The sequence below is a fragment of the Centruroides sculpturatus genome, unplaced genomic scaffold (genome assembly GCF_000671375.1).
Source record: "Centruroides sculpturatus isolate CEXI.00-Female unplaced genomic scaffold, Cexi_2.0 scaffold189, whole genome shotgun sequence".
Classification (NCBI taxonomy): domain Eukaryota; kingdom Metazoa; phylum Arthropoda; class Arachnida; order Scorpiones; family Buthidae; genus Centruroides; species Centruroides sculpturatus.
In genome coordinates, this window is record NW_019384395.1 from 415160 (window position 1) to 426546 (window position 11387).

General features: G+C 30.3%; 1 protein-coding gene across 1 annotated transcript in view; it reads left to right on the plus strand.

Moving 5' to 3' along the window:
• LOC111618360 (eukaryotic translation initiation factor 3 subunit G-like) overlaps window positions 1-11168 on the plus strand; it is a 44691-nt gene extending 33523 nt beyond the window's left edge. Inside the window, exons 6-14 of the mRNA XM_023359869.1 lie at window positions 952-1108; window positions 1180-1293; window positions 1390-1523; window positions 1636-1699; window positions 9374-9469; window positions 9541-9654; window positions 9751-9884; window positions 9997-10103; window positions 10973-11168. Of these exons, the coding sequence (XP_023215637.1) occupies window positions 952-1108; window positions 1180-1293; window positions 1390-1523; window positions 1636-1699; window positions 9374-9469; window positions 9541-9654; window positions 9751-9884; window positions 9997-10103; window positions 10973-10991 (939 nt within the window). The 3' untranslated portion in view covers window positions 10992-11168. The remainder of the gene's footprint in view (window positions 1-951; window positions 1109-1179; window positions 1294-1389; window positions 1524-1635; window positions 1700-9373; window positions 9470-9540; window positions 9655-9750; window positions 9885-9996; window positions 10104-10972) is intronic.
• The last annotated feature ends 219 nt before the right edge of the window (window positions 11169-11387 follow it).

An 11387-nucleotide genomic window follows, 5' to 3' on the forward strand; every position in this document is an offset into this window, starting at 1 on the left:
TAAGCACAATTATTCCAGATATTACAGGTTCCGACAAGTAAAGAATTTTTATAGTCCTGCCACAAATAAGCTATATATTGATTATTGACCATTTGTGACATGCTATAACGAGCAAAAATTTAAAAAAAACTAATAGGTAGGTTTAAAATTAATAAATACAAATGTATTCTGACAGTGAATGAGTTAATTATGCTTTCTATTTGCAAAATTCCTCAACCTTAACACAAAATAAGAAAAAAAGTGAATTTTTAAGAAATTTGCGGGATTTCCCGGGATAAGAAAAATTTCCCAGGATATTTCCCGGGTTAAAAAAACAACTGGGATCTCAGAATCCCGTTTGAGAAACCCTAGTTGTGATGACAAAGCTGATTCCAAATCAGTGCCAAATTTTTCCAAATTATTTTATACTTTCAAGTCCATGAAAATGTTTTTGTATGCTCATCATATCACTAAGACATCAAGCAAAGATTGTAAATATTGAAAGTTTATTGCTCATATTGGGAAAGAAAAGTGTTACTAAACAAATGAAGATTAATAACATGCTTAAAAAGAAGAAATGAAGACTGGACTGGACAGTGGAAAAATATTATTGGTGTATACTTTTAATTGAGTAAATACATACATATGTAAATGCTTTTTCCCTGTCTTATATGAGTTTTTGCACATATTGTTTTCCTATATCTATAGTTTTTTTCAGATCTCCTGATGAAAACAAATTGAAGTTTTATTGTATATATGTAAATTTTTTAATAATTCATTTTTTTAAGAAGCATTAAGTATTTTAAAAAGATGATAAAATATATGAAATTTTCAGAGTAGTATTTCTTTAATTATAATTAAGGCAAATAGATATAACTGGAACAAAAATTTATTTTTATGACACCAAATATTGTTTATAATGTATATTTCCAAAAATTAAAACTGAAAAAAAATTTTTAAATTATGTTTTAGGAAGAACAGCAAGTTGAGGAAGATCCTCTTGCCAAGTTAAGAGGACAGAAAATGGTAAAATGTCGTATCTGTAAAGAAGATCACTGGACCACTCAATGCCCATTTAAAGATAAATTAGGAGCACTTCCAGATCTGCTTAAAGATGAAGCAACTCCTGGTATAATTAAGTTGCATAAAAATGTTTATACTATCTTCTAACATATATTCATAATAAAACTACTTTTTCAGCAGCTCCAAGTCCTCAAGTAGAGGAGAAAGTAAAGGCTGGGAAATATGTACCACCAATTATGAGAGAAGGTGCTAATAGAAGAGGTGAATCCATGACACCATCCAGAACTCGAGGTAAATGAAGTTATTAAATAAACTGTATAATGTACAGTACAATGTTAAAATAATATTAATATAAATATTTTACTACAAAAAAAAAAACAACTTTAGATGAGACTGCAACCATTCGTGTCACCAATCTTTCTGAAGATGTACGAGATTCAGATTTGCAGGAACTCTTCCGACCATTTGGAAGCATAGCTAGAATTTATTTAGCTAAAGATAAGGCTACAGGACACTCTAAAGTAATATAAACATTCTTTTATGTATTACGTTTTATCTGTTAAACTGAGTGAAATCTTATATTTAAACTATTGGATATTTTATCATTATAGCAAATTTATTCTTGCTTTCCAGGGTTTTGCATTTATTAATTTCCACAGAAGAGAAGATGCTGCTCATGCTATATCTAGTGTTAATGGATTTGGATATGATAACTTAATTCTTAGTGTTGAATGGGCTAAGTAAGTATTATAAAATTATTTTATGAAAAAATTTTTTTCAAATATTTTAATTTTGACATAAAGATTTTATAAAAATAGTCATTGCCCAGTTAACATTAATATTAACAAAATTCCTGCTGATAATTACATGTGTCTACAAATCACATAATTGAGAGATATACTTAGTCTCATAAAACCCTACATGCTTGTAAACAAAAATGTATCAGAAAAAGAACTTTATATGTGTAACATAATGCTCATACAAAAGCTATGCAGAAACAAATGTTATTTCTCAATCTATATAAGTTTAATGCACATGTTTTCATGTTGGCTGTAATGAACACACATTTATAAACATAATTGTTGGGCTGCAATTTGAAAAATTGTAGATCCATAAATTCCCATTATCGTCTGTCTGTCTATCTTTCCTTAATCTCGAGAGTGGAGTTAGATAGATGAAATCTGAGACCAGATATGGAAACCTTAGAGGCAGGAGACTCTGAATAACTATATTCAAACTGGAAGTCATTTCATTTCAATTTAAAACTTTTCCATTGAAAGCAGTTAATAGATGACCAGCACAACTCCATTGCTAATGGAAAGTATGATGTACAGGGGCAAGACACTACAGTACTAATTTGAGGTGAAGAACATATATTTTAAATGATATAAATTAAAAATTGCAGCCTGGCATTGTGATGATGTCACAATAAGTAATTGCTCGTTACATTCAGATTTTTTAAACATGGTCCAAAAATAGATGATTATAGAATGCATCATTATTGACTATATTGATATGTACTGTGTATTGTCTATATAAATTAACTGTAATCATTGATAAAATATTGCTAAAATTTTAAATTTTATTAATAATAGCTATTTTTTTATAGGCCTTCAGGAAGCTCATGAATATATACATCAATTTGAATTATTAAATATTAAAAATGATCAAAATAATGTTGGTAAAGTTATAATCAAGCCTTTTGTAAATCTTCCTTTAAAAAATATCTGTGGTTTGGCTATTTCATTCAACTTTATAGAAATATCAAGTAATATGCAAATTTTATAATAAAATTTTCTCTTTATTATAAATATGGTTTTTATTATGAATTGAAATTATTAATGTTTGATAATTTTATTTCTTTTTGCTTTTAAGATTAAAAATTTTGTTTTCGAAATTTATTTTGAATTTATTGTATTCACAATCTTAATGCTCATTTAAAAATCATATTCTATAAGCTTTTGTATTATTGAATTTAAAAAGTCATAAGTCATAACAAGTATATTTCTTTGGTTGCTTCAAGATGAAATTGACCTAATTAAATTTTATTTATACATAATTTACAATTTTAAATGATGAGACAAGTACAATTATCATAGTTGGTTGCTATTGTTTAGAGAATTCTAGAAATATCAATAGAAATTGATATTTGTTACAAAGAGCAATTGTAATTAATCTGAAAGACATTCATCTCATATATAAAAATTAATTTCTATAATAATTAACCTAATTTGCAATATAGCATTAGTTTTTTTTTTACTCTTTTTAATATATAATTGAATAACGAATGATCCAAAAATCTATTATTATTTTGTTTCCATAATTATAATTGAATCCATTATTATAATAAATATTTTGACAAATTATTGCTTGTTTCCAAATTTATTGTAGTTTTTAATTTAAGTAGTTCAAACAGTTCTATTAATCAAAATAGGATTGTTAATATAGAGAATAAATATAACAATAAAAATTTAGCCAATATTTTTTAGTTTTAATAAATAAAGATATTTGTATTTTGTCACAATATAGTTTTATCAGGTAGACTAGGATTGATTAAATACAAATCCAAGCATACAATAACATGAAAGTTGAATCTATTTCGGCTTGTTTGTGATGTGAAGTATAAGTATGATATCAAATTGATGTCATTTTCTACATGCAATTATTTGAAATGCTATATGCAAGGACATAAATCTAAATTTACTACAGGTTATCTTTATTTTGGAAGAAAAAACTTATTAAATGAAACATTTTCATTAATATTTTAAACAGTTTGATTCAACTAAAAGATTGCTATATAAAATTTTTAATTTTTTTTATTAAAAGCTTATCTATGTGTTTTGCAAAATGAAAATTTAAAAATCTTAAATTTATAAATTAGTTGTAGTAATGTATTTTGAGATAATAGCAAAAATAATACATTTCGAAAGTATTGAAGTTTTTCATGGCATTTACAAACCATATTAAGGATATAACAAATAGTAAGATCATTTAAACAAAAGATAGTATAGATCAGTGTCGCCAATGTTTTTGAAATCCTGGACTACTAAACTCAATTTTGAATCCCACTAAACACTCATGAATTTTTTTTAAACAATACGAACATCAATAGAATAAGATTATAAAAAGTTTCATATTACGTTATTAACATGAAATTTACATGTTTAATTATAACAAATTAATGTGAAGTTTGTTGTTGCTTGTTTGAAATAAGTTTATGGATTCTTGGCTCTTATCCTGGAAGGACGACTATCACACACACAACATCATTGATAACAGTCATTTCGTGTTTGATTTTATATTCGAATAAAAACCCCAATAAGAGAAAAACCAACCAAGGATTTTGCATTTCTTTCGAATACTTTGCGTAACCTTGAGTTGATCAATGTCCAAGGGTACGTTCGTAAAGTCGAACGAGTTAAACGAGAATGACGTCATAGTTATTCTTATTTCGTTAGACTTTTCGAACGATTCGTTTATAACTAAATGGATGTTTCTAAAATCGAAGATATGGATGTTTCTAGTGCAGCCTTATCCGAAATATTTTTCTTAGATTGCTTCCGGTGGACAGTTATTTCAATCATTTCACCTTTTAATTCCCAATTTAAACACTCGAGTAGATTTAGAAACATCAATATCGTCGGGCGCCATTTTCTTAACGAAGTAAACTAACTCTTAACTTCGTGAACTTCGTTAGAGTTTCGTTTGAAACGTCATCACCGCAGAGCATGCGCACTGGGCGAGACTACTACTTTTCGAACGATTCGTTACTAACGCGTTTAACTCGTTTGACTTTAGGAACGTACCCCAAATTTCTCCGCGGACCACCGATTGGCGACAGCTGGTATACATTACAATTAACCAGGAATGACTGATGGAAGATGAATGTGGAAGGTGCAGTTTTAAAAGCTTAAAGACGTCACAAGAAATTGCTTTAGGAATGATTTATGAAGTGGCATTGTCTGAAACAAACATATCGGCAGGAGGATGTTAATTTCAAAGTAGTCAGTATTTTGTAAATACTGTACTGTACTGGCCCGAATATTAGTAGATGTTTTTCCCGGTTTTAAATGGGGCAGAAAATCGCTCTTGCCCTATATTCGAGTCTGATTAAAGTTTTCTTTGATTTTCATAACTGTCTGTCACAAACGTCACACAGATTGAACTGACACTAAAATTCGGTGCGGCGATTGTCTAGCGATGCTAAAAGCCAGCGAAGTTGTGATCTGTCAAGTTGCATCCCTCAAACTACGCGCGGGAATTAGTGTTTGGAACGATTGTAAATAATGGATTAGTTAAAGTTCAAAAACAATCGATTAAACTAAGTCGGTTTTTATAGTATTCAACAGAATCAGTCAGTTTTAGTAACTTTATTTTACTCCTAGGAGTCGCTATTAATCTAGTGATCGTCAAAAATTGCGGGAATGATGTTGAAAAGTTATCGCAAAATTTATTCTGTTGTAAAGTGTAAATTTCCATTGTAATTATAAATTTGCGTGTCTTCGATATGATTATGTTTTAGGTTTGGTTTGTTTGAGTTATGGCAACACAACACTTGCCATAACTCAAACAAACCAAACACAACACTTGCCATAACTCAAACAAACCACTTGGGCGATCTGCCTACGGAATGCCTTCCGGAAGGTCTTTTTAATGGAAACTGGCTCCTATTTAGGCGTTACAGACATGGAGAAAACCCGGAAAACTCCACGTGGCCAGCCCGTCCGAGCGAGGCGCGAATCCACCACCGAACTTCCAGTGTTCAGGGTACGAAGACCACTTGACTACTGGTGGGCCATTTTATATGTTTTAGACTTAATAAAAAAGAATTATAGAAAATGCTTTAGACAGTTATAAAAAAAAAAAGTAAAAGCATAGTCATGAAACTGCAATTAGGCTTATATATTATGATGACCGGATGGCCAAATGGTCATAGGTAGCAGCCTACCTCTGTAGGGGACCTTGGATCGAATCGGATGTGTCGGGAAATTCCATATTTTTCGGAGGGTAATCCGTCCAGATATGTTTTAATGTTTATTTATTATTTTTTTTAAACTTTCTGCTCTGTGGGCACTAAGAGGACCTCATTTTGCAAACCCATTATCAGTTCGGCCAGGCTCACAATGCAGCGGCCGTGTGGTGAGGGACGAGGCCCGACATATCCAGACCAAGACGGACCATCCCCCGAAAAATTCCTGGGGATTTTTCGACCCGTCCTGATTCGATCCTGGGTCCCCCAGATCGCTGGGATGGCCGAGCGGTAGGCTGCCGCTTTGACCTCTCGGCTATCCGGCCGACTGTCAGGCCACGTCCCTCAACATTCGTTCGCCCCGTTGGGGGTCTGGCCAAACCCATAATGGGTTTACGAAAAAGGCTCTTAGTGCCCAGAGCAAACATCTACAAATTGGACACAAATTTACAAGATTCATGACAGGACATGGGGATTTTACGAAATATCATTATAGATTTAATCATCGAGATAATAAAAACTGTGAGATTTGTGGGGTAAGTGAAACCCCCACACACATCTTATTTGACTGTATTCAATATGAAAAAATAAACGAACTAAAATTTGTTTGTACAGGTAACCCCCGTATAATACGGTAGTTACGTTCCAAAAAATTGCCGTGTTATGCGAATCCGTGTTATACGAAACAAAGAACTAATACGAAAAGNTAATAAGTTTTCTTGGGTTTTTTTTTTTTTAATAGCTATGGAAAAAATTTGGTTTGGCTGCAGATGATCCTCCAGGTCCTAATCCTTCAAACACAATTGTTTCAGAAGAGATTTTTATGCAGTTTTTGACAAATAAAGAGGTAATTAAGTTCATTATTTTATAATATAGTAATTATGTTTCAGTAGATGTTGATGTAGAAGTTTTTATTACTTTTCTGGAATAGTTCCTTTATTTTTCCAGTTGCATAAGCTGTCTGAATGTATATGTTACTGTGAAAGACCGAAATTAGAGAATGTCAATATTCTCCAGTGAATGTTGACACATACAAAATAAGTAGGTGAAAGTCTGAATATTTGGTTATATTATTATACATTCGAACAATCGCCGGTGTATGTCGACAAGCACAGATAAGCTTTGGTGGAGGTCGAAACGATACCCGAGAAGCCAATGTCGACAGAGAGGCGACAGTCTATCGCCAAATATTTTGTGGATAGCTGGAGGTAGGACACGGTCATATCTCTTTTTCCGACAACGGTTTGGTGGAAACTGCTCACTTTGTGACTGGATTGCATTTTTGTTCTTTTGATCCCGTGAGGTGGGGATTAGTTTGTCAGGTCGAGTGGCGGAGGATGAGAGGGGTCGTTGGTAAGGCATCGGCGATATCTGAATAAAAGACACCATTAACAGATCAGTTCGTAATCACGTAATAACGTAATCAGTTCGTAATTTGTAAAGAAAAGTTACTTTCCATATATGAGATTTCTTCTCAAGAAATATCGCTAAGAGAAGCAGCTGCAGCTAATTCGAAAAGTGGAGGGCAAGGCTGTACACGCTGTCATTGCAAAAAAAGTGTTCCACAAATAAATGCAGTTGTAAAAGCAAGGGACTCTTGTGCAATTCAAAGTGCCATAACAGTTTAAGTTGTTGCAATAAATAAGATTGTATAATGTTAATCACATAATTTATGTGTAAGTTTATTATTGTATTATTTTCTTTAATGATTAAGAATGTACTGTTTGTTTTAGGTTCAACCGTTTATTTACATGTGCTGTTACTTAAGCTTTCACCTATTTTCACGTATTAAAAAGTTGCATTTTTGTCTTAACGTAATAAAAATATTTTTATTCAACATTCACCGTCAGTGCACAGTGAATGTTGCATTTGCCGGTGTAAGTGAGAAATAATGATATTTAGCAAATATTTCGTACATACATGAAACAATTGTGTGAATGCTGACATTCACTGGAGAATGTTGACATTTGCCAGATATCAGTCATTCACAGTAACATATATACCTTATTTTTTAAAATATTAATTAAAATTATTTTTGAATATCTTGAATGAGTTTAATTGATAATTATCAATCAATTATCAAATTTATACAATATATTCATTGTAATATCAAAAATTATGATGATTGAAAATAAAGATTATTAATAATGTTAAAAGACTTTAGAATATATGCTTTCTCATAAAATGTTAAATGTTAAATCTGATGACAGCAATTGGCTGAATTTAAACTTTGAAAGTAAATCTAATTTCTAGAGTTTTTGAAGAAATCTTATTTAAACAATGGAAATTAAATCTGCAACAATTTATTGTTTTCTTGCATCACTTAGTTATAATTTTTAGTTCTGAAGAAAATTAATCCCAAACTTATTGTTTTTAAGTAAGACTAACATCACACACAAATATTAGTATGCATTGGAAGTAGTAATAGTGTTGGTGTAGCAAGTGGTAGTTTAGAATGTATATAATTAGCTGTAAGATCTTGTCCATGTCTTACCTGCCAGACAATGTGCTGGAAGGGGAAGGAATGAATGGTTGTGATTAGGGTTTCTCATTTCCCGGTCTTTTGCTTGTCCCGGGATCCCGGGATAAAAGTGAACTGTTTCCCGGGATNACACAAAATAAGAAAAAAAGTGAATTTTTAAGAAATTTGCGGGATTTCCCGGGATAAGAAAAATTTCCCAGGATATTTCCCGGGTTAAAAAAACAACTGGGATCTCAGAATCCCGTTTGAGAAACCCTAGTTGTGATGACAAAGCTGATTCCAAATCAGTGCCAAATTTTTCCAAATTATTTTATACTTTCAAGTCCATGAAAATGTTTTTGTATGCTCATCATATCACTAAGACATCAAGCAAAGATTGTAAATATTGAAAGTTTATTGCTCATATTGGGAAAGAAAAGTGTTACTAAACAAATGAAGATTAATAACATGCTTAAAAAGAAGAAATGAAGACTGGACTGGACAGTGGAAAAATATTATTGGTGTATACTTTTAATTGAGTAAATACATACATATGTAAATGCTTTTTCCCTGTCTTATATGAGTTTTTGCACATATTGTTTTCCTATATCTATAGTTTTTTTCAGATCTCCTGATGAAAACAAATTGAAGTTTTATTGTATATATGTAAATTTTTTAATAATTCATTTTTTTAAGAAGCATTAAGTATTTTAAAAAGATGATAAAATATATGAAATTTTCAGAGTAGTATTTCTTTAATTATAATTAAGGCAAATAGATATAACTGGAACAAAAATTTATTTTTATGACACCAAATATTGTTTATAATGTATATTTCCAAAAATTAAAACTGAAAAAAAATTTTTAAATTATGTTTTAGGAAGAACAGCAAGTTGAGGAAGATCCTCTTGCCAAGTTAAGAGGACAGAAAATGGTAAAATGTCGTATCTGTAAAGAAGATCACTGGACCACTCAATGCCCATTTAAAGATAAATTAGGAGCACTTCCAGATCTGCTTAAAGATGAAGCAACTCCTGGTATAATTAAGTTGCATAAAAATGTTTATACTATCTTCTAACATATATTCATAATAAAACTACTTTTTCAGCAGCTCCAAGTCCTCAAGTAGAGGAGAAAGTAAAGGCTGGGAAATATGTACCACCAATTATGAGAGAAGGTGCTAATAGAAGAGGTGAATCCATGACACCATCCAGAACTCGAGGTAAATGAAGTTATTAAATAAACTGTATAATGTACAGTACAATGTTAAAATAATATTAATATAAATATTTTACTACAAAAAAAAAAACAACTTTAGATGAGACTGCAACCATTCGTGTCACCAATCTTTCTGAAGATGTACGAGATTCAGATTTGCAGGAACTCTTCCGACCATTTGGAAGCATAGCTAGAATTTATTTAGCTAAAGATAAGGCTACAGGACACTCTAAAGTAATATAAACATTCTTTTATGTATTACGTTTTATCTGTTAAACTGAGTGAAATCTTATATTTAAACTATTGGATATTTTATCATTATAGCAAATTTATTCTTGCTTTCCAGGGTTTTGCATTTATTAATTTCCACAGAAGAGAAGATGCTGCTCATGCTATATCTAGTGTTAATGGATTTGGATATGATAACTTAATTCTTAGTGTTGAATGGGCTAAGTAAGTATTATAAAATTATTTTATGAAAAAATTTTTTTCAAATATTTTAATTTTGACATAAAGATTTTATAAAAATAGTCATTGCCCAGTTAACATTAATATTAACAAAATTCCTGCTGATAATTACATGTGTCTACAAATCACATAATTGAGAGATATACTTAGTCTCATAAAACCCTACATGCTTGTAAACAAAAATGTATCAGAAAAAGAACTTTATATGTGTAACATAATGCTCATACAAAAGCTATGCAGAAACAAATGTTATTTCTCAATCTATATAAGTTTAATGCACATGTTTTCATGTTGGCTGTAATGAACACACATTTATAAACATAATTGTTGGGCTGCAATTTGAAAAATTGTAGATCCATAAATTCCCATTATCGTCTGTCTGTCTATCTTTCCTTAATCTCGAGAGTGGAGTTAGATAGATGAAATCTGAGACCAGATATGGAAACCTTAGAGGCAGGAGACTCTGAATAACTATATTCAAACTGGAAGTCATTTCATTTCAATTTAAAACTTTTCCATTGAAAGCAGTTAATAGATGACCAGCACAACTCCATTGCTAATGGAAAGTATGATGTACAGGGGCAAGACACTACAGTACTAATTTGAGGTGAAGAACATATATTTTAAATGATATAAATTAAAAATTGCAGCCTGGCATTGTGATGATGTCACAATAAGTAATTGCTCGTTACATTCAGATTTTTTAAACATGGTCCAAAAATAGATGATTATAGAATGCATCATTATTGACTATATTGATATGTACTGTGTATTGTCTATATAAATTAACTGTAATCATTGATAAAATATTGCTAAAATTTTAAATTTTATTAATAATAGCTATTTTTTTATAGGCCTTCAGGAAGCTCATGAATATATACATCAATTTGAATTATTAAATATTAAAAATGATCAAAATAATGTTGGTAAAGTTATAATCAAGCCTTTTGTAAATCTTCCTTTAAAAAATATCTGTGGTTTGGCTATTTCATTCAACTTTATAGAAATATCAAGTAATATGCAAATTTTATAATAAAATTTTCTCTTTATTATAAATATGGTTTTTATTATGAATTGAAATTATTAATGTTTGATAATTTTATTTCTTTTTGCTTTTAAGATTAAAAATTTTGTTTTCGAAATTTATTTTGAATTTATTGTATTCACAATCTTAATGCTCATTTAAAAATCATATTCTATAAGCTTTTGTATTATTGAATTTAAAAAGTCATAAGTCATAACAAGTATATTTCTTTGGTTGCTTCAAGA